Below are 24,259 nucleotides of genomic sequence, written 5' to 3'. Positions count from 1 at the left end.
CTGTGAACCTTTAACAGCCTTTTATACTCCTACTTGTTTTACCATACTCATTACTGTTTCCCATGGGAAGACCACTTAATTATGCTGCACCGCTGTTCTCAGAGTTACATTTATAATTAATATACCACTTTATAAACATCCGTCACCCTGTTAATGGTTTTACAGGTGTTGTTCTAAATATTGTTTATTACTGGACCAGTTCACTGCACACTGAGGGGCAGATTTATTAAGCTCAGTGAAGTGATAAAAGTGCCTGGTTTTTATCACCGGCCAATCAGTTCCTACCTGTCATTTTTCAAACCAAGCCTGTAGCGTCACAGGTAGGAGCTGATTGGTCGGTGATAAAAACCAGGAAGTTTATCACTTCACCGAGCTTAATAAATCTACCCCTGAGCTCGCTACGGATTCTATTGTACCTCTATGGGGGTTAGGAACCCCCGCGAGGGAGAATAGCCACTGTCACGGCAGATTCCAACTGTCAGGTATTTAAACAACCATGAATGCAATGTCGGAGTATTGACCGCCAGAATCCCGATTGCCAGGCCACCATCCGGCACTCGCATATTGCCAGGCCTAGATCTTGCATTAATGACGCAATACATTTTATTTTTGTTACTTCCCAGCTTTAACTTAATAAGATTGGGATGAAACAACGTGCAGCTTATTTCTAGACGTTTCCATTACAAAATGACGCAGCTTTTAAGAAAATTGCACCGGAAGTTATCGCGCCAACATGCAACAGCCACAAGGGGGGACATTTACGAAGATGGGAGTTCTGTTTCACATGGGATGTTGCTTTGGGCAACCAATCAGATGCTAGAAGATGCTAAATAAATAAGTCGATTTTGATTGGTTTCCCATAGCAACATCCCATGTGACACAGAACTCCCATGTTAGTAAGTCTCCCACAATGTTCTCATAATAGTGTAAGTATAATAGTTCGAGCTCCTTCTTGTTAATTAATACACAAATAAATATAGCAGAAGCAGATATTTACGTCGGGCAATTACATTGTTTTATTGAAATATAATTAAGGCGAGACAATAAATGTTTTTAATCAACATTCTGCTACACAGCGTTGTGGATTTCTTTCCCCCACCAGTGGGATTGGAAATGAATGAGTGCGTCACCTTCTGAAACAGGCTGGGGCGAAAAACACAGGACATTCATGGAAACAAAGTAAAACAACGCATGATGTATTGGTTCCTTCACCCATCCCTGCCTGAACCACATCGGTTTACAACAAGGTGTTCCTGCAGCATAAACAGTATAGCAGCTCAGTTGTGATCTATCCTAATAAATGGATACAATATCTGTACCACATTGTCAAGCCACATACAGAGTAGTCATTTATAAAAAATCTGATAATAGTGATTTAAAAACCTTTTGTGCAAAATAAACGCACTACATTTCATTTGTCGGAGGTTCTACTATCCGGCAATTGTATGGGGGATGTCTGTGCCCTAATGTCTGCCTTGGCTGTACTTAACGATTTACTACTGAACAAGCATTACTGCCAGGAGACTACTAAAAGGAGTGGGACCCGCATTCTAGAACAAAGGGAGGTCAGATCGGCACAGTCCCAACACCTTAGTAGGCTCTGCTAGCAGCGCTGCATGGAGAATAGAAATAGACCACAAAATAGGGACGTCACCGATATGGAACCGATAATGAATAGCCTTTTGTCCTATCCGCATCAGATCTCCCACTGTACTGCTATTATCTGGCATCATTTAGTTGTCTTGCCACAGTTAGAATCTCTTTGGCTCCTTGACTCAGTAACAGATCTGCAAGTTCGGTTCCCAAACATTCTGCAGAGGCCAAACTTTTCTGAGGAACGCCAAGTGCTGTTATACCCACATGTTGGGTATTATCATTTGGTCCTTCCACTTCCTAGTAGACCAACAAAAGGGTGAATTAGTCATTACAGTGCAGTTAATATGAATGTGACTTATTAACAGATTCTTATATAGCGCACACATATTCCGCAGCGCTTTACAGAGAATAGTTGAACATTCACATCAGTCCCTGCCCCAGGGGAGCTTACAATCTATATTCCCTACCACATGTACATGCACACACAGACTTTCTAGGGTTAATTTTGTTAGGAGCCAATTAGCCTACCAGTATATTTTTGGATTGTGGGAGGAAACCAGAGTACCCGGAGGAAACCCACACAAGCACGGGGAGAATATACAAACTCTGCACAGTTAGGACCATGGTGGGAATCAAACCCATGACCTCAAGCTGTGAGGCAGTAATGCTAACCATTACACCAGGCTTTCCCAACCACGGTCCTCAAGGCACACCAACAGTGCAGGTTTTAGCGATATCCAGGCTTCAGCACATATGGTTTATTTAGAATCCCTCAGGTACTAAATAAGTCACCTGTGCTCAAACCTGGATATCACTAAAACCTGCACTGTTGGTGTGCCTTGAGGACCGTGCTTGGGAATGCCTGCATTACACCAACTTGTGGCCTGTATTGCCTCATTAATGGCAGTAATGCAGTACTCAGAAAACAAGTGGTCTTGTGGCCAAATCAGTATTGGAAACTGTGTATGGAAATTTTAACACTTATATGGAGAAGGGGGAAAAAGGGTTAAGCTGGATACACGCTATAAGATTATCTGTGCAATCTAGCTGGTTGGAACAAAAGGCTGGTAATGTCTGGGAACAAATTACAAATCAACCATTTGCTCCCAAAAGCTGGAAAATAAACAAAAACTTTTGCATGGCAGGGAGATGGAAGCCTCCCTGCCTGCGCCGGACACTGTGGGGCAGAAGCAGGGCTCCCGGGGACACAGGCAGCAGAAGCTGCCCCCCGGGAGAGCTGGCAGGGGACTGGGGTAGGGAGCCGCTGCACTGCTCCCGCATATGTAATGAGCAAGAGCAGTGTGAAGTGAATATATGAATATTTAATGAGCTGCTCCCGGCTCCCTAATTTAAAAAAAATTAAAAATTACAAATTAAATATATATTCATGTGCAGTAAGCACATGAAAAAAATAGCATGCCCCTTCACAGAAAAAAAAAACCTTTATTTTAACAGATCACAGTTCAGTTCACCATACACAGTGACCTGGCAAAAATCACTTAGAAAGTAATTCGCCCTCTGATCATTGAATACATTCATGGTGAATCACATTGAAAAACCACAGTGAATTGCAGCAACTATCAGAAGGCGAATTGTCCGTCATTCGCTGTTCGCTGTCGGCGAATAGTGCATGTTGAATAGGGCAAATCAGTTTTTCAGTAAAAAGATTCACCTTAGAGCACGGAAATAGCACATAACTCCAGTGACACCTAGTGGTTGAAGGAGAAATAGCACACAATCGCTGTAGAACATGGCGAATCAGTATCAATGAATACTGCCCTTTATATTGCCATCATGTTCAGAAGACCTGCTAATAACATTCAAAGGGTATAAGCCTCAAACACATTTTGGAAATCAAAATATTTGAGACATAGGGGGGTATTCAATGTCTGGGGCACGGCTGTCGAGCTAGCGCGACAGCCGTGCCCCTGTCCCGTTCTCGGTGAGCTCGCCTGGAGCTCGGCAGTCGGGATTCAATGTCCCGGCCGCCGAGAAGGGGGCGTGGCCGCGAGTTGCGGCCGGGAAGTGACGAGATGCAGCCGGCAGCTCGTCACTTCCCGGCTGTTCTCGGCAGAACGAGCCCGACAGCTAGAGATGTCGGGCTCGTTCTGACAGGAAACCCTGTTCAATGCTGTCGGGGAAGACAGCATTGAATAGGGCCCGTCGAGCATCTCCCCCACGGGAGATGCTCGACGGAGATTGAATATCCCCCTTAAGCAGTGACATGCATTTCCCTGGTCATAGACAAGCCAGAGACTGGAAGTGCTGAAAATAGAACATGTCAAACATCTTAACACATTCATACTTTAGATCAGGGGTAGCCAACTCCGGTCCTCGAGAGCTTCCATCAGTGCACATTTTCCAGACTACCTAGCTGCTGCACAGGTGTGCTCATTATTCACTGACACATTATAAAAGATCCACAGGTGGAGTGAATTAATTTAACTTGTGGGTCAGTAAAGGTGCCCATACACATTACAATTATTGTATACAATATCGCATCTCATCGCATCTCGGTTTTGCGATGAGATGAGATCTAGTACAAAAAGTATGTGCACCACATACTTTTTGTACCAGATCTCATCGCAAAACTGAGATGCGATATTGTATACAATAATTGTAATGTGTATGGGCACCTTAAGGAGACCTGGAAAATGTTAACTGTTGGTGGCTCTTGAGGACAGGAGTTGGCTATCCCTGCTTCAGACTGACTAGTAATTTAGGATCAGTGGCCCTTTACAGATTGTTTAGCTTCTCTCACCTCATTTGAGAACACTATACAGCTCTGCATTGTCTCCTTCAGGCAGTCTGACCCGTCCAGGCTGTAAACGGCTCCAGTGAGGTACAGCTGGGGAGAAGCAGCGGCAAGTTAGGATATGATTAATACCCCTTTCACACCGCACCTCGGACCCGTGATGTGAAAGTGGTGTAAGCGGGATACAGAAATCCAGCATACTTATGTAAAAAAAAAAAAAAAACACACATGAAATGTTTATATCCTAAATTCCCAACAAGAAAACAAACAATTACCTGAGAATCCTTGATCGTTGTACTCACAGCTACAGGAACACTGCAGCCGCCCTCCTAAAAATAAAAGCAATATGAGCAAGGTTTTGGCTACGAAGAGAGGATGCAATCTGGGTAGTGGGCACAAATTAGAATGAGCTAAAACTAAAACGCTTTCCCCCCTATATCCCATCGAATAGGAAATCAGTTCAACAAACAAGCTGCTAGGATGAGGTATTAAACTCCACACTGAAACGGACAACAGTCAAACCACAAGAAAAATAATAAATAACAGAAGATGGTCCCCATTAGATGGATTCGCAGAAACGTATTTAACGATGAGTTCCAAAATCGTCATTTTCTCTTTCATGCTTAAGGCCCCCCATACACTATGCCAAGGTATCACATGCAGCCTTGTATGATATACCTCAGCATCTGACCACCGGGGAGTCACTAAGGGGGAAATTTACTAAAAGGAGCGTTCTATTTCAGATGGGCATGACCTACAATAAGCTCCTATATAATATAAAGGGGTGGTACAACCAAAACAAAAACACATGTCCTGGGTATCTCTATGGTTGCCACGCTTAGCTGAGGATGGTCAGAGACAGCCTAGTTTTAGTGTGGTGGGAGAAGAGGACTGACCATTCCTAAATGGAAATGTGATTTGCAGCAAGACCTACTTAACAGGACAGTGTTCCCTGTAGAAGCAGCTACTCACCAGTCTTCTCATGAATGCCCTTTCAGCTATGCAGCGTAGCACAGTATCTGGGTCCTGTAAAGCACCCACCATGCTCAAGATGTCCTGGTCTTTGGCCCTCACCTCCACTGCTAGAGCCCCCTACAGAAAAATACAAATTCCACAGATTAGGGGCCAGATTCTCTAAGCTTCAAAAGTGCTACAATGGAGAGAGAAACACCCAGCCAATCAGCTCCTTCCTGCCATGTCACAGACTGTGTTTGAAGAATGTCAGGCGGGAGCTGATTGGCTGGCTGTTTAGCACTCTCTAGTTTAGAGAATCTGGCCCATGGTCATGTGAGATTATATGAACCATGTATTCAGCTTTAAGCATGATACAAACAGATGAGGTTACAGATTACTATCTGGATTATTATTCTTAATGTCTACATGCAGTGAATGACAATGTCTGTGATTACTTACTTGACCCACAGCATACAAACACTCCTCGGGTGAAAGGACCTGAGGAAGAGAACACAAATGAAAAAGCTGAAGAGAAGCCTTGTGTCCAGTCTGCAAGTCCCAACTTTCCCCAGTGCAGGCCTGGTCTGGCTGTTAGGAATCTACCTGCCTACCCTCCCACCAATCAGGATGGTACAGGATGACCAAGTCTGCTCTATGGCACAGTATCTGAGTCCTTTCTGTGGATAAGGGCACCCACAGGGAGGGAATCCCATGTCCAACTTCCACCATTGTAGCGTCCTTTTCATCCGATTGTTAGTTGCGATTAATTTCATAGTCAACACTTGCACATATGGGTGTGACCGATTCAGAATCTGTATAGGAAGCACAATGAAACTAAGAGGGTAATTCAGGCCTGCTCACTAGGCTGCATTTATTCAGAGCCTAGCAAACAGTTTAACGCTGCTCCACCGAATGCACCCCCACCACCCGAATCCCCTGGCTACACTATGAGCGGATGTGTATGCTTACACATCCGCTCGCGAGCGCCGGCACGGAGGAAAAATCATTCAATGATTACCGTACTCACCATCAAATGACTTTTCCTCTGTTTGCATTTGAAAAGTAGCCCAGGACACTGTGTTCTCCGAACTGGGGGCGGAACATGACGTCATGTGACCCATCCTGAGCAGGCTAGGTGTCCACCCTGGAATGCCCCCTGCCTGTCAATCATGCAGCGAGCGCTGTACAGCCAGTGTACGGGTGGTTGGCAGGTCACCCGTACACATATGCAGATACACCAACACATATCTGGGATATAGCAGTCGGTGAAGGATGACGCTCAGGCATACCGGGTGTACACATCCGCGGAGCCACTGCAGATATATGGTTTGTTGCTGGTACAAATGATTTACCATTATAGTGTGTACCCAACCGTAATAACAAACAGATATACAAGTGTTACATATCAAATTAATCAGTGCAGTCTGGTAAAGTGGTTGTGTTGCACGTTTGCCGCTTGAAGAGTGTAGGGGAACACATCTGTATGTTCTCATTTTGTTGCAAATAACCTGAAAATATGAATTGCTTTCTTCAAAGTTGCAGAAACTACTAGAGCTGGAACCAGTGTTCATGTGCCAACAGGAATTTGGTTCCACGTTCTTCCAGACTCTCTCTCACCTGGCCAATCCTTTTCTCCCACTGCATGCGGTGCAGTCCAGCAGCAGCAAGAATAATGGCACTGTAATCATCTTTCTCGTCCAGCTTTTTTAAACGAGTATTTAAGTTCCCCCGCTGAAATTGGTATGTAAGGAGCCAACACATAGCTTTACACACATTTATCATATTTCATGCACTATAATGAAAAACAGACAGCACACGCACAACTAACTTCAATGATTTCAGATGAGATAACACACTGCAAAATATGAAAAAAACTATAAAAAAGGCAAGAGCAACCGCTATCAAATCTGTGGGTTTACAGATAAGCACTAATAAAATAAATACATCTTATTTAATGTTTAGTCTATCCTCCATTACGGTTCTTTTGTACTATATATAGTAAACTGGTAGCGTTTTCATTGTACTGCACTATGGGCACTTGGTGATGCCATATATATTACTGATAATAACCATCATATAGTCTACTACAAGGGTTAAATTGTGACCGGTTGTGAAAAGGAAAAACTAAAACTATAATAATATTTTTAAATGTCATTATAAACTATTATTCAATAAAAGAATTCCAGCATGAAGACTACACAAACTAACCAACACAATGTCATTGTCCCTATACATTCAGCAGCTGAATTTGCAAACATAGTTTTGGGATTTTTTCCCCCCTAAAAGCTACTAGGGACATGATATGTATCTGGCACTACTGTGGACATGATACTGTATGCAACTGGCACAACTGGTCACATGATACTGTATGTAACTGGCACTACTAGGGACATGATACTGTATGTAACTGGCACTACTGGGGACATGATATGTAACTGACATGATATGTAACTGGCACTACTGGTCACATGATACTGTATGTAACTGGCACTACTGGTCACATGATACTGTATGTAACTTTTTACACAGACCAGCCAGCAGGGGGCCGGAGCCGAGCCGCTCATTAGATATTCATATATTAACTTCACCCGATCATTACATATGCCTGATCGGGTGTAGTGAATATACCCGGTCCCCTGCTGGCACCCCCGGGGGGGCAGCCTGTGCTGCCTGGCACCCGGGGAGCCCAACTCCCCCCCACAAACATTCTGGGGCAGGCAGGGAGACTTCCATCTCCCCGCCTGCCACCGTCCTCAGGCTCCCTGCGGCGTCCGCCGCAGGAGACCAAATTCACCGGTCAGGGGCAGCGAGCCCGACTCATTGAATACTGGAGCCGACGAGGATCCGGAACGCGGCGGGCAGTGGCGAATGTGCATCGAATCCTAAACAGGATTCGCTGCAAGTCGTCGGTATTCTCATTGAATACTGCCCTTTGTCTTTGTCGCACTCATCTCCTATACAGACCATAAGGAGGATTCGGGACTCCTTTGGACTGAGTACCGCCTAACACAGGGCTCGACAAACCCCGGGGGCCAGGTCGCCATGGCGACCAGATTCTGCTTCTTGGCGACCAGATTTTCTTGGGGAGGAAGCAGAATCTGGTCATGGCCGGGTGCACTTGCGGTTACCGCCGGATAGAGAGGTAATCAATCTATGGTACGGAGGTATGAGAGGAGAGCAGGTCCGCCGCGGCATCGGGAGCCAATCACAGTTTGCGGTTCGGCAGCCTATCAGGAGCGGCAGCGGTAGCTCCTGATTGTCTGTCGGACCACCGTGAGCTCCAATATAGCGCGAGTTTTGAAATAGCCACAGTGGCAGTGGGGTAACTTTAATGCTGTAGCTGCTGACGCCTGTCCTGGCAGCTCTACAGCAAACTGAGCTGCCCACTGCCGTGCAACAGAGCTCCCGACCCAAGTGGGGAGGAGACAGTGACGGATACAGAGGGGGTGATCGCCCCTCTTAGCCTCCTCCGGCGCATCTCTCACCCGGCCACACTGACAGACACCCAAAGCCTGCCTGTCTGTGCTGCACTCTGTCACTACCCGCTGGAGAGAGTGTCCAGCACCCGGCGGCACAGACTGCAGGTCCGGGTCCACCTCCCTGCAGTAGCGCTCAAGCACCTAGCAACCTCCCTGCAGTAGCGCTCAAGCACCTAGCAACCTCCCTGCAGTAGCGCTCAAGCACCTAGCACATTTTGTGCCTGCTCTGTGATGAGCGCTGGGAGATCCTAGACTGGGGCTGTATATAGACACTCCTCTAGTCACAGCGGCGGCAGGGAGGCCTCGATCCAACACATGGACCAGAGGCTGAGACTCCTAATTCCAGCCAGGGAGCAGAGGAGCTTCTGCTGAGGGTAACGGACCAGCACAGTGTCTGTCAGGGTCGGAAGTAGATGCTCTGCAGGCTGCAGCACAACATGTGTCAGGGAGGGGAGGCTCTGCAGACTGCAGCACATCATGTGTCAGGGAGGGGAAGCTCTGCAGGCTGCAGCACAACATGTGTCAGGGAGGAGAGACACTGCAGGCTGCAGCACAACATGTGTCAGGGAGGGTAGGCTCTGCAGGCTGCAGCACAACATGTGTTAGGGAGGAGAGGCTCTGCAAGCTGCCATATCAGCCTCTATCCCCTCTCAGTACAGGCTGCCTAAAGAACGCATCTGCGTACAGCGCCAAACATAGGAAAACGCATTATCCTAAATCTGCAGAAGAGAGGGGACGACTGACTCAGTGCCCCTGGTCCCTGCATGTGTGTGACTGGGAGGGGAGGAGGGGGGGGTCGACTGGAGGGGGGGATGGTCAAGATGAACTGTAATCCACCCACCCTAGAAGTCTAGATCCGCCACTGGGAGGAGAGAGCGGCATTAGTTGAGTTAAGAACTTGGAATCTGTGAGCTGCATAGAGGGGGGATATGCATCAAGGGCAGAGCAGCATTGGGTATGGCATCAGGGAGAGAACTGCATCAGGGGTAGGGCATCAGTGGGAAGCTGGGTCAGGGATATGGCCCCAGCGGGAGAGATGCGCCACTGCGCAGTGGACCTGCTCACATACACCCGGGTGGATTGATGACTTCTCTGCCTGGCTGTTACCCCGGATGGTAAAGGCAGGGAGGAGGAGGGATAATTTCCCATAGCAACGAGCATGTTTACCCCATGGCACCGCATGTTAATCCCTGGTATCAAGCATATGTGGCTGCTACTTTTTCATCCTGGCTCCTAGATTTTAAAGAAATTTGTCAAGCCCTGGCCTAACATATAGGACCATACTGACCATCAATGTGAGCGCAGTTGCACCACAACCTTCATTAGAAGAGGGTCCACCTGGCAATCAAATAATCCAAGCTGCCCCCAGCCAAGTGTGGGCTGAATTTCCTAAAGTGACCAATTCTATATCATATGAAGACACCGATGGACCCGCCAAGTTATTTCCAACATGTTGAATTACCAAGCCTGATAGTGTACAGGCATCGTGCAATGTTCAAATACGTCAGCAGCACGCTGCCTTCCTTCATGGGACAAGGATACAATATCTTTGAACTGTAAATGCGGGTATCTCTTCTTCAGCTGAGCCGCTCTACGAAGGGAACTTGTTCCGATGACACTAGAAAAAGCACAAGAAAAAGAAATAAATACAAAGAAAAACTTGCGCACACATAGGGGTATTCAATCTGTGCTGCTACTTCCGCCAGTGGAAATAGCGGCACTCACCTATTCAATGCTTCTGTTAAATGACAGCATTGAAGGCTGTCCGATCCGACTTTTTTTAAAGCTGTATACGTTTTGTAGGAAACAGACGCTGACCGCCAAATTCACGGCTGTTTTCCAACAGTCCGCGGCGGTTTCCGACAATTTACGGACTTTCCGACACTCGGCAGATGGTACATTGAATATCGACTGTCGTTGTACTGTCAGAAGCCGTCTGAAACGGCCGGGATTCCGACTGTCAGTACAGCCTGAGAGTTGGAATCCAGGATTGAATACCCCCATAGATTCCAATTCTTATGTATATTTCCATTATACAGGACAGAGAAGCATCTTAAATTAGAAGGCACAGACGTACAGTGCACATGTTCAGTGGTACACCCGCGTTGCTGAGTGATCATGGGGAGCGAGGCTTTGCCTATTGTTTAAAGGCCAAGCGCCACAATCTAGCAGGAAAGCCAGTGCAAGCTCTGCTTCCCCTGCAGGCGATACACACGGAGCGGTCAGTGCTCCATTTCTATGGGACTGAAATCGCCCAGTGTGTATGCCCCTTAAACAGTACAGCAATATAAACATACTCGGGATTGACACATGAATATACTTACAAAGAATGAAAGATTAAAAAGGTCTGAGGTTATCAAAAGGTGAAAAGTGGGTGGCCTTGATGGGCCAAGTGGTTCTTCTCGGTCATCAACTTCTAGGTTTTTAATGTCCATAGAGAAGTATGCCGAGCTCAGAAAAAAGAAACGTTCCCCCTCCCCAGCACACTGAATGATACCAGTAACCAGATATAAAGACCACATTATAATAATATTCAGAGATCTTATATATTTGCAATTACATGGGAAGTCACGGCTTCTCTGAGTATTGATATAGATAATGCTATATCTAGGTGCAGAGTGCGCAATGCCAGGGGCAGGATCTTGATACGGTTCTAATGCTAATTGCGGTTATTACAGCTTAGCAACATATTCATAGTTCTAAAGAATTGAAAGTGGTGGAATCTCAGCCCTAGAACTGTTATCTGGACATAGTACTATGGACATAAGAGCTAGGTCATATGCCATTGCAAAGTACCAATCATCGGTAAATTGAACATGTGCATGACGGGTTCAAATGCAGATTGGCATCAGTCAGCAATTCACAGTCTAATGGTGTTTGGGGGCAGCGGCCTCCGTTTCTTGCATAAAAGAAAGGGGGGGGGGGGGAGTTTTATTATTTTTTTAATTATTTCTCCTGCCCCCTTCCGTTGCTGCAATTTATCGCATTTAAAAATCAAACCTCTAATGCCAAATCATAAGCTGCCTTAGGACAAGTCGGACGAGTGTACGAGGTCCTTTAACAAAAAGATTTTTTACAGATGCAAATATGTAAACCTTTTCAAAGTTCTATCAAGGGAGGTTTTGTTTTTGGCAATGTAAAGGTTCTCATTTACACAGAGGGCCCGATTCAGTGGTTTAAATAAATGCAATATCCGATGCACCACACAGATCTGTCCACACTGCCCAATGTTTACACAGATGATCAGATGCTGTGCCTTTGGACACAGCGGCGGATCACAGAAGACAGCAGTGGAAGTCTTTTTACTTAAGACGCCTCCAGCAGCTTTTGCGTAATTCCACATAGTTGTTGCAAATACACAGAAGCTGTACCATAGTGCCCACCTCTGAATCAGCCCCATCAATCACCCATTGTGCAGATCAGTGACCCGATACACCTTACCTATTTTTAGGCAAACTTTCTAACATATTCCCAGCATTCTTAGGATGAAAGACAACGGCGTCGTAGGGGTTTTCACGCCTGCAGAAAAAAAATGTATATAAAAACAACGGTCACTATTACAATAACAATAGCAGGCCGCCTCTTATGACCTAACATTATTCGCATTTGTGCTATGCCCAGAGATTTTCCGGGCTCAGCTGTGCCAACCCCCCCCCCCCCCCCCAGCAGCCCAGAACTTTCCCAAGTGGCCACTTGGGGGCCGCCGCTGCTGCTGTGTCTGGCTGCAGAGCACTACCTGCGTGGCTAGTGGCTGCAGCTTGAGTGGAGGGGTTTCCTGGGGCAGGACAAACCTGCCCTAGTAGGTTTGTCCTGCCCAGGGAAACCCACCACTCAAGGGGTTAATAGACCGCTAAGAAAAAACATGCACTCACTTGCACACAGCTCCAACTGTGAAACCAGGAGGTAGAGTTGTTGGCAAATCTTTCAACGAATGAACAACAAGATCAACGCTGGAGGAGAACATGGATTCAGAATTAAATATAGAGGCATTCCAAATAACTGGTCAATGGAGACTTACTGTATACAAACACTCTGGAAGGGAAAGAAGTATAAGAATTGGGCAACAAGGACGGTGTAATGGTTAGTATTACTGCTTTACAGCACGGAGGTCATGGGTTAAATTCCCACCATGGCCCTAACTGTAAGGAGCTTGTATAATCTCCCCGTGCTTTACTGGGTTTCCTCCAGGTACTCCGATTTATGTTCAAGTGGTAGATTGTAAGCTCCACTGGGGCAGGGACTTATTCGAATGGCCAAAATATTCTCTGTAAAGCGATGCGTAATCTATGCCTGTGCTATATAAATAACTGGTAATTAAAAATAATAGATGTTCATACTAAAAACGTATCAGAACTTACTCGTTTTTTTCTAGAGCATTCTCCAACTCCTTTGTAAATAGACTCTTCTCTCCTATCTGTAAGGAAGCAGGAAGAAAACGACATTGGTTCTACTTCTCAGTTCAGCAGATCGTCAAACACAGAAATAATAGACCTAGTCACATACACACAAACTGGATGGTATTAGGATCCCCACAGTCAAAATCCCAACTGCCAGGACCCTGACTGCATCACCACATAAACTAGGCATAAAGGGCGCATTTATCATTATATAGCGTTGCCGGCACGATGACATCGCCGGACATCACATTGCGGGATCATGTGACGCCGTAGGGATTTATCAATTTGAGGGCGCAGGGATCCCGTCCCTGCGAAGCCCTGACCCGGAAGCCGGGGGGTCAGCACCTACGCGGCTATGCGCTGACCCCTGCCGACCCCTCTAACCGCACTGCCCGAGCCATAGGCTACAATGGGCTATCGCCATATCAGAATGGTGATAGCCCAGGGGTGCAAAGCCAGGCTGCCCGTTGTTAATACATCGGGCAGCTTTGCATCCCCCATAGAAACCTATGGGGGATGTGGCCGGCGGCGGTGCAGGGGGGATCGCAGCAGGGATCGGAGATTCCTGCTGCGGTCCCCCTTTGATACATTTGGGGGATACTTAATATTTGCGGCTAAACCCCGTTTTCGGGGATTTAGCCACAAATATGGTTTGATAAATGGGCCCCTTATTAAGCTCGGTGAAGTGATAATGTGGCTGGTACTTTATCACCGGCCAATCAGCTCCTAACTGTGAAGTTACAGACTTGGTTTGAAAAGTGACAGGTAGGAGCTGATTGGCGAGTGATAAAAAACAGACAGCTTAATAAATCTGCCCCAAAATAACTTATCAAACAACTACAAAAAAACAGTCATGCATCAAAAAGGACAGTGTGGAAGGCATTCTAACCTTAGATAGAGCAGTGTCTAGAATTTTATCCCCTGTTGTGGACATGGCAACTAAAAAGGCAAAATGAAAGGTGTCAGTCACATTCGTATACACAAGGTCGGGGGAGGGGGCTTAGAAGAGGCGGTATTGGAGGTAGATGAAAGTAAAGGAGGGAGCGAAATAGATAGAACAAAGTTTAAACAACTTTTACATAACAAGACATATGCGGGCTGCAAGTCTGCGGTAACATTAAAAATTAAATAAGATATAGATTTTCTCAGCTATGCCAATATCATGCTGGGCAGCTTACCAATATCAAAGCTGGCATCAGGGAACTTCTCTTTCAACATTTCCACCACGCTGTTTGTCTGGATGAGAGCCAGCTGTAGGGAGACTTAGCAGGTTTAACAGGTACTTTACCAAAGTGACGGAGTAATAAAACATGCACACACACACACACACACATACACACACGTAGGAATAGGCTCACCTGGCTCTTCCTGGTGCCAACTCTGATGGTAGTTCCTTTCTCCCCAGGTCCATCCTGCAGGATAGAAATAGGCATAACTCCCACACTGCTGCCAAACACTGACAAAAGGGACAGCGATAGATGGATAGATAGATATTGTAGTGTTCATTCTAGCACCCGCCATCTCTGAAAACCCATGCAGTTCCTCTTCCCTGCCTGGGGTGTCGCTGTCTGCTGTGGTGTTTCTAGCACAGGATCTGGTTTGCATATCAGTGCTGATATACAGACCACACTTTGCTAGAAGCACTACAGCAGACAGCGACACCCCAGGCAGGGAAGAGGAACTGCATGGGTTTTCAAAGAGAGCGGGTGCTAGAATGAACACTAATAATGGTGTGATTCTGTGGGCAATGCATTCACTGTGGGAGGGAGACCGTGCTTCTTTTTGCTTGCACCCCACCAAGTCAGATGGGATATGGTCATTAGGTTGACCCCATGAAGGTCGACAGGGCTTAGGTCGACACCTGAAATAGGTCGACATAGCTAATGTCAACAGTCATAAGGTCGACATGAGTTTTTCCGGGGGGGGGGGGGGGGGGGGGGTTGAGCCAACTTGTGCCGACAGGCGGTATTTCATACCCTACCATCCACTACGGCTATTTGGGACAATAAATAAAAATAACTCATGTCGACCTTTTGACTATTGACCTTCCCATTGTCGACCTAATGCTTGTGTAGACCTTCCGGACCATTTGGCCTTAGCCATGTCGACTTACATTGAATCATTGACCCATAGCCGAGTCAGATAACCAGCATATAGTAGCGCACAACGTGCAGATGGCATATCACACACACACACACACACACACACACACTTACCCTACTGTATGTGCTTTTTATGTCGGTCAATGGTTTGATAAAGATGATTCAACTAACAGGGACTGCAGCAATGATTTGTTAAACTTTTATACCAAGAATCCCATTTAGTATATACAGTGAAATAGACTTTTACTCCGAGATCCCATTTATCAAACAGATCATGAAACAGATAAATGATCAGATTGTTGTTGGTTATTTTATCCAACATAAGCGCTACCTAATATTATATCCTACAGTTTAGGGATCAATCCTATCCTGCGCAGGGGGCGGGGTGTGCAGTAGCCGCAGCATTGTAACCCCAGCAACAGCATCCAAACCTCACACCCTTCGCGGCTGAAATCAGCCCGACTACAAACAAAACTACTCAGAGCTCTCCCGGGAGTATCTGGACTGCCATGTCACAATGAAGAGCAACACGTATAATAGGGTTGACCCCTTAGTACAAGGGGTTGTGTTAATGTAATGGAGAGACAAAACAGCGAGGGGAAAAAGATGGAGCACTTCATTATAATAAAGGTTATCTGAGGAACCCCAAATATCAAGCATTCCCGATAAAGCTTCCAATATGTGCTGTAACAAGTATATCTATGGTGTGTACTGCCTGCTACCCCTAACCCTTTGTTCTTTGATTTTATTATACAATATAAAACATTATGTTTCACACTACAATTATGTGAAACTTAAATAAACATAACATAAACAATATAAATAAAGTAACATGGAATACTTCCTCTAGCATAAATATTGTCGTCTTCGCGACTAGACCCACTGCACACAGAGGGGGGAATTTACTATTCAAGTTCTATTTCACATGGGATGTTGCTACGGTAACCAATCAGACACTATCTATTATCTTCTAGAAGGTTCTCAATAAATAAGAAGTAGATTCTGATTGGTTGGCCATAGCAAAATTCCAATGCGCAATAGAACTCCCATCTTAGTAGATTCCCCCCAGAGTATTTACAAAGATCCAAAATTAGTTGTACCTTTGTTTTCCAGTTCTCCATGGTTAACAGCTACCACAGCTGCCTGGCACACGTCTACCCTCTCTCATAAGCTGCGACCGTTTATTGAATCTCTCTGGGACACTATGGCCAAACTGATAAGTTGAATGGCCAGGGGGTGGGTGTAGATAATATACTGGGACCTCGCCCCGCAAAATAATTCTCATGGATGTTCAAAGTACGTTATCAGTGGTGCTCAGGCTAGACTTTCTTTCACCGAAAGCACATAATGGACAGAGACCCTGTTATCTGGGCTCAGGAGGGGGAACACCCCTCAGAATGCTGAGTGTCCAAAGTGAACGTTTCCATCTTTAAGAAGAAAGACGCGCATCAGTCACTGTTGCAGAATGTAGACAACATATTAACAAATGCTTGCGAGAAGGTCATTTCAATGTATACAACGCTCCGTAATCACCCTATTATGTGTATATATATATATATATATATATATATATATATATATATATACACACACACATATATATATATATATATATATATATATATATATATATATTTATTATTAAAGTCTTTGCATGTGCCTGCTCAGATGCAAAGGAACAACTGGCTTTCACATACTGTATGTCCTCAATGCCAGTCAGTCACATATGCTGCAAGTGTGCAAGAGGCCTAAAAGGGCCTACACACGGGTATGGATCATTAGGTCACCACAAAGTTGGTCGACACCATTAGATTGACATGCATTTAGGCCGACATGAGTCTAGGTCAACAGGGTCATTAGGTCGACATGTTCCCATCTGCTCAGTCAGCTAATATTCGGGTAAGCGGGACAATAATTGTGCAGTGCATGGCCTCCTTAAGAATGAGATTTTTACAAGTGCTCTATTTAATGATGTGAAAGTTCCAAAAAGTTCCCCTTAAACAGAAGAATTATGGTAATAGGAAACTACTGAGGAAGAGAGGAATCTAGGAGTCAGTATTTCAGGGGACTTTATGCTGGGTACACACCAGGACGACTAGGGCCCGATCCCCACAATCTAGATCCAATTCCGATCAATTGGATGTAGATTGTGTGCTGATTGGGCCCTTTTCAGACCTGGTGTGGACCGATACCGATCCGATGCGCGGTCCCGTGGGTCGGTCGTTATTGAGATCCTACCTGCTGCAGGTAGGATCTCAATGACGACCATACAGCCGGGTGCGGGTCGCCATCGGATCGGACCCGCTCACGGTGCACATCGTGAGCGGGTCGTGCCCCCCCCCCGCGTCACCGTGAGCGGGTCGGACGAGACACTGACGACCCGCTCACGATGTGCATCGTGAGCGGGTCGTCCTGGTGTGTACCCTACATAAGGCAGGGAGGCAATGTAGCAAAGCAATGAGGAAGTCAGATGCTTGGTTGCACAGGGAGAGGAATCAGCAGTAGAAAGAAAGAAGTAATAATGCCACTGTATAGGTCATTGGTACGACCTCATCTAGAGTATTGTGTTCAGTTCTGGAGGCCATATCTCCAGAAGGATATAAATACATTAGAGACTGTACAAAGAAGGGCAACTAAAATGATACATGAGCTAAATCCCCAAACTTTTGGCCCCGATGTCACCCAATTCAGGAGAATCAGGCCGAGAAATCATCCCAAACTGCATGTGTATGACATCAGATCCGACGCACGGTACTGTGCGCATTGGATTGGAGTCGGAGATCATACGTGCTGCACATAACATAAATCTTATGTGCAGCCATCAGCTGCACATTGTGGCGGCTTTTTAGCAACCACAATTTATTGCATCCGATGCGGAGGGGAAATAAAAAATAAGTAAAAAGATAAAAATGAGTAGTCGGCCGCTGCTTGGCTGAGAGCTCTCAGCCAATCAGTGGCTGCCCATTCATTTGTATGGGTTTTTTGTATTCTCCCTCTGCCCTGCTCTTGGCGTTCCCCCCACTTACAGCTCCCCGGCAGTTACATGCGATTTATCACATGTAAAAACTGGCACATCAAGTGCCAAATCATAGGTGAGCCCTCCCAGGGAGATGCCAGTGATATTAGATAGGACTTGTCCTTAGGACAAGTTGGTAAAGTGTATGGGGTCCTTAGGACAAGTTGGCCAAGTGTATGGAGGCCTTTACCCGGAAATACTAAAAAAAAAAAATGTGTATGTTTAGTTTGGAGCAGAGAAGAGAAAGAGAGACATGATAGGAAATGTCAAATAGATCAGGGGTTTTAACAAGGGCCCTTACTCAGATCTGATCATGGTTTTGCCTATTTTGAGATCAAATATGTACTGCGATCAGATCTGAATAAGGGCCAAGGTCCAGGAGGGAAAAATTCTTCAAATGAAGAGAAGTATTTCCTGGGGACAAATTACTTCACAGAAAGGAGTAGTGGACAAGTGGAATAGCCTCCCATCAGAGGTGGTAGAGGCTAAGACAGTAGAATAATTTAAGCATGCATGTGATAGACATATGGATATCTTTAATAAGAAATAAGGATCAATAGTGTTCCTTCTAGGAACTAGGGCAGGCAGGGCGCCGCTGCATGGGGGCAGCGCAAGGGGGGCAGACCGGGCCCGCTGACGTCACTGTTTTGGGCGGTCCCGGGACGCCAACATCACAAAAGTTCTTAGGGTATCTTCAGTAATATCCAAAACTTCCGTGACAAAAAGGGGTGGGCCCGGCTGTCGGCGTCACTGAAGGGGGTGGGCCTGGCCACCCAGAAGGCTCTACACTGCCGGGGAAGTGCCGGGCATCTCTATCTAAAACGGCGCCTGGCTTTCCTGGTTACACCTGAGGGGACGGAGGCAGGCTGTTTTAGCAGGGAGCTGCCAGAGGGGCAAGGCGCATTTTGCCCTTTAAAAATCGGGCAGGGCGCAGCTCCCTGCTAAAACAGCCTAGCGGGAACACTAGATCAAATAGGGTTTTAGGTAACAATATGTATAAAAATGGGGCAGACTAGATGGGACAAATAGTTCTTATCTACCGTCATATTCTATGTTTCTATAGTATGAATGTAATTGTTACATGTCAACACTGGGGTATATTCAATGCCACCTGGCAAGCGGTGACATCGAGCAGTGCCGATACCTCGCCCTCACAGCTCGCGGGTCAGTATTCAAAAGACCCCCCCTGCACCCGCCGATTCCACATCGCTGGGTTTTTACAGCAAGGTGGAAACTGCGTGTGCAGCTGCCAAAACGGCGAAGCTCGCGGCTAAATGCTGCAGGCTCCCTGCATTAGCCGTGAACCTCGCCGTTCGGGGGAATCCTCACTGTCGTCTGACAGCAAGGATTCCCCTGGAGTGTTGAATAGGGTGAATGGCCGACGCAGGGGTTAACAGCTAGGTTGGCCAAAAGCAAGCCACCCTCACCATAGACAGCCCCTCGCCAGCTGCATTGAATACCGCCAATTGTATGCAATTTGCACTGCTATAATAAATTTTAAAAAATTACTTTGAACCTAGGTCCATGATTTTCGCCTAGGAATTTGGTAAGGGTTCTTTGCCCAGTAAATATTCTAAGAAACACCAAAACTAATAAAAATATAGTAATGATTTTACTCACTATGATGAGATTATTGTATAAATGCATACAACGGAGGCATTACGTAATGGCCCCAATTCATAATATAGGGTCAGCTTTACCCAAGTTTTATAACATGCCACAGAGACATGCCCCTAATTCAAAATATGCTCCACATCAGTGACTCCAATTCGTAAGGAAGACTGAGTATCAATGATCTTCCTCTGAATTGGGAAGTTCCCCTGAGAGCTTTTCAGCTCTTTAGCCTGCATGAAGTAGCTCAAGCATGAGGGCAGAGGAATGCAGCATGTGAACATTACAGGGATGCAGTGGATTTGTTGAGCGGTGCATCTGGAATGTTTGTGTTCTAGATTAAAGCTACAGTAGGAACACACATGACAGATAAGAAAACAACTGTACACACTGCATTTGTGGCACAATATCCGCCAATTGTGACATAGGAAGTTCATGCAGTACTCTAGATATCAGATCGGACTACTTCTGTAACAATTTTCTGCCCATTTGCTGAGTGTATATATGTAAAAACCAGCTGGGCAGTTGCCTCTTCGCTTTTCAGACCAATTATTGTACAGTTAACTCCCTGAACACGACCAAAAACACAAAAGCATTTAATAGCCCAAAAGATAATATTCCCTTCACAAAATAGCTTTTAACTGGATAGTGATGTCACTGCCACTGGTGATGTCAGGTTTCAGCTACAACAGAGGATGTGTGTATTACAGTAGCGGCATAACTGCTTAGTAGATAAGCAGGTCATCATGTCCTGCATTCCACACGTAATACAGATTTAGCATTAAATGCTATAATGTTATGCACAATCTATGGGTTAACATGCAGGGAATATGCAGGTTGATTGAATAAAATGCATATTATTTACAGTATAAGTTATTTTCAGACAAGAAAAATGCAGTTAGTGCAGATCGTGTCTATGTACACCGTTCCATGGCAATTTATTTAATTTCAATGAGTACTACAGCCACTCTTAGCTGAAGTGACAAAATGGGAAGCAGAAGTCAAAAAATCCTCACATGTGAAGTCTTCCTTTAGATATTTAACATGATGTCCTGTTATAACAAGAGCGTATTCTAGGTAAAATAATGTAATTTTAGATAATTAGTGCAGTTTGTAGAAATAATGAATTATAGTTTGCTATGCACCTGTAAAAGGACAATATATATCTCTATCTATAGATAGATCTACATTTTTTTCCACACACTGCATGTAATTATAATTTTAGCAGATACTATGCAGTGTGCACCTCCTCGTGCTGCTGATGACATATTTTACTATAGAACTTTTTGAAGTGTGCGTGACAAGAGCAACCACCAGTCTCAGGAGGGCTGCACAGTAATTCAACCAATCACAAGACAGCTACACACCGCTGCAACCAATCGCCGTTTCAGAAATGAATATGCCTGCAAATTTACCATGTTCGCTTGTAAAGGCTATCAGCAGGTCCTGCCGTGCTCTGTACCGGTAAGACGCGGGACGATGGGACGAACCGGCATAATATTCTTCACCGGCCACACTGGGTCACCTTAGCCGACTGATAACCGTAGCGGCCGCCATCTTGCTGTACGAAGGTGCACTGTACGCGGAAGCTCTTCCGGCCCATTCATGTCTTTTTTTTTTTCATACTTTACACATAACTTTATTGATAAAAAAAAATTTGTTTGCGTGTAATAAAGTTATTTGGGATTTCGGAGGCGGATAGTGTCTGAGACTGAGTCAGATAGCCCGGAATGTGAGTGACAGTGCAAAAACGTTTCTCTGCGCTGCCTGAGAGTGGGTGCCATGTGGCGGTGATATATGCAATGGGCTAATATAATCACATGGACGAGAAGATCCTATAAGTGTATACGTGTGTAAATTCCAAACTATCCCATTTTGTTAACAGGTTTAACAAAATTTAAAGTGCACTGGCCATGCTCAAAAAATTATGTAATTGGGATGCCACACCCCATCTGGATAGGCCTTACTGGGAGCGCACTACTTTGCGGCGGGCAGAAGTCCTGTTGCGTGGTGGGAGAATAAAATAGTGTGCCAAGTGCAACGAGCCATGCGAGTGGATGTGTGAGAGCCACAGGGGGAGGGGCTGGGTGACCTAAGCCGTGGCTGCCACACGTACTCACCTCACCACTCTCCGGTTCTAGCCTTCGGGCCGATGATGGTACAGGCACGGTCTCCGGCTCCCGAAGCAACGCCACCTGAAAGGGGAAAAACGGGGAAGGAGAATCCCACTATGGGGGGGAAGGGATGGTCATCATAGGCACAGTTGGCCTCAGACTGGTTACACCCGCTTGTGGAACACGGCGGGCGTAACTCGGGGAGGGAACTGCTCCGGGGAGGGGAAGGAGCACAAACAACACCACAACAGATTCAGTACAGGTTATACTCACCCGGCTCTTACCGGTCTCCGAACTCGGACTAGTCTCGGTACCTGTAGATGGAAACAGCCGCCGCCTACCGCTCCCGGAGGCAGGGCAATACAACCACACTAGCAAGTTCACTAAAGCGGCCTAGTGCGGAGTGGGGTGGCCTACGCAGTCCTGCGTAACCTGTGGCCTAGCGAAGTTCTAGCCAACCGGGATCCAGGGGCAATGTTAGACAATACACCCGCTGCTAGGCCTATGGGTTTAACCTAGCCTAACTACGCATGCAGGGCAGGCTAACTACAATGGACACACAGCCTAGCTACGCATGCAGCGCAGGCTAACTACAATGAACACACAGCCTAGCTACGCATGCAGCGCAGGTTAACTACAATGAACACACAGCCTAGCTATACATGCAACGCAGGTTAGCTACAATGAACACACAGCCTAGCTACACATGCAACGCAGGCTAACTACAATGAACACACAGCCTAGCTACACATGCAACGCAGGCTAACTACACTGAACACACAGCCTAGCTATACATGCAGTGCAGGCTAACTACAATGAACACACAGCCTAGCTATACATGCAACGCAGGTTAGCTACAATGAACACACAGCCTAGCTACACATGCAACGCAGGCTAACTACAATGAACACACAGCCTAGCTACACATGCAACGCAGGCTAACTACACTGAACACACAGCCTAGCTATACATGCAACGCAGGCTAACTACAATGAACACACAGCCTAGCTATACATGCAACGCAGGCTAACTACACTGCACACACAGCCAGAAGACACAAGAGATACAGTAAATAACCACACGAGATACAGTAACGGAAGCCTCACTGAGGGCTTACCTGTTCTTCCCTTGCGATTCGCTGCTCCAGGGCACTACTGCTCCGTCCAGTCGGGTGCAGGATCCAGCTCCTTCACCTCCACGTGGGGAGACGCAACCGCGCTTCCTGTGGGGGGTCTTCCCTTACATACCCCGCCGCGGTGGCTGCTGGGGCGGGGCGCGCGCCGTCGACGGGTGAGCGCGCGTCGCCCGCTGATGACACGCCAGATGACGTGTGCACGCTCAGCCGTGCGGGGGCCTCGGGCGGCTTCTAGGCATGGAGCCGCGGCTGGGGGCCGGGGGGAGGAGACACCTCCGTGCCCCTCCACACTCCCCCCCTCCTTTTCCTTTGTGGTCCCCACAAAGGCGTGGGTGACGGACCAATCGAAAGATGGGTCGGCAAACCGGGGGGCGGGAACTGCCCTTGTGGTCCTAAGTGAGCGCCGGGCTGGGTCAACCATCGGTGGGGTGCTGTCTTCTTGGTGCCGGGTGGTTGGCGCCGGGGTATCTGGTCCCGGCTGGGGGAGCTCTGGGGGGTTGGAGGGGGAGTCCGGCATGGGTGGGGTTACCGTGGGCGCGGGTGGGGTCCCTGTCGTGGCGGGGATCCCCGGGCGGGGTGCAGGCCACCAACAGAAGGAGTCTGGAGCGAGGCGGTCGCTTTCCGGGTTGGTTTGCGGCAGACAGGGCGCGGTTGTGCTGCAGGGACGCAGCATGTTAAGGTGGAGGATGCGGCTGCTCCGGCTGCCGCCCTCAGTGCTCACCTCATAGACGGGGTTATCGGGGGACAACTGCCGTTGGACCACCGAGGGCTGGGTCTCCCATCGGTCGCTTAACTTGTTTGGCGGCCGCTTGTCACGGACACGGACACTTTGGCCCACGGTTAGAGGCCCTCCCAAGGATCGCCCTGGTTGGGGGTGGGCGGTTGCCTCCATGTTACGCTTGGCAATCTCTCCTGTTGTCCGGAGGCGGCTCCTCAGCTCTTCCACCCACCCACCGGGTGTTCTCTGTCCTTCTGTGGCCGGGGAGAGGTCAAGGTCTTGCACTTCCCTTCCCGGTCTTCCGAACATCATGAGGTAAGGGGAGAAGCCGGTGGTGCGCTGGACCCTGTTGTTGTAAACCCAAACCAGCTCCTGGACGAAG

The 24,259-nt window shown here is 46.9% G+C and overlaps 1 protein-coding gene across 2 annotated transcripts; it reads right to left on the bottom strand.

Moving 5' to 3' along the window:
* Positions 1–980: 980 nt before the first annotated feature.
* HMBS (hydroxymethylbilane synthase) lies at positions 981–21,525 on the bottom strand. 2 transcript variants are annotated; one of them, XM_083162524.1, is made up of 14 exons: positions 21,326–21,525; positions 14,540–14,593; positions 14,360–14,432; positions 14,071–14,120; positions 13,143–13,198; positions 12,657–12,734; positions 12,226–12,303; positions 10,327–10,402; positions 6,923–7,036; positions 5,765–5,803; positions 5,324–5,443; positions 4,627–4,680; positions 4,358–4,444; positions 981–1,893 (listed from the first exon to the last, which is right to left on the bottom strand). In XM_083162524.1, the coding sequence occupies exons 1-14, from the start codon at positions 21,326–21,328 to the stop codon at positions 1,720–1,722; spliced, it is 1,056 nt and encodes a 351-aa protein (XP_083018650.1). In that variant the 5' UTR covers positions 21,329–21,525; the 3' UTR covers positions 981–1,719. The 2 variants fall into 2 exon arrangements, with proteins under 2 accessions (XP_083018650.1, XP_083018649.1); XM_083162523.1 differs by lacking the exon at positions 21,326–21,525 and adding an exon at positions 16,384–16,664.
* Positions 21,526–24,259: the final 2,734 nt, after the last annotated feature.

The sequence above is a fragment of the Crinia signifera genome, chromosome 19, assembly GCF_055691185.1.
Source record: "Crinia signifera chromosome 19, ASM5569118v1, whole genome shotgun sequence".
NCBI lineage: Eukaryota > Metazoa > Chordata > Amphibia > Anura > Myobatrachidae > Crinia > Crinia signifera.
This window is presented reverse-complemented; position numbering and strand designations above follow the sequence as displayed.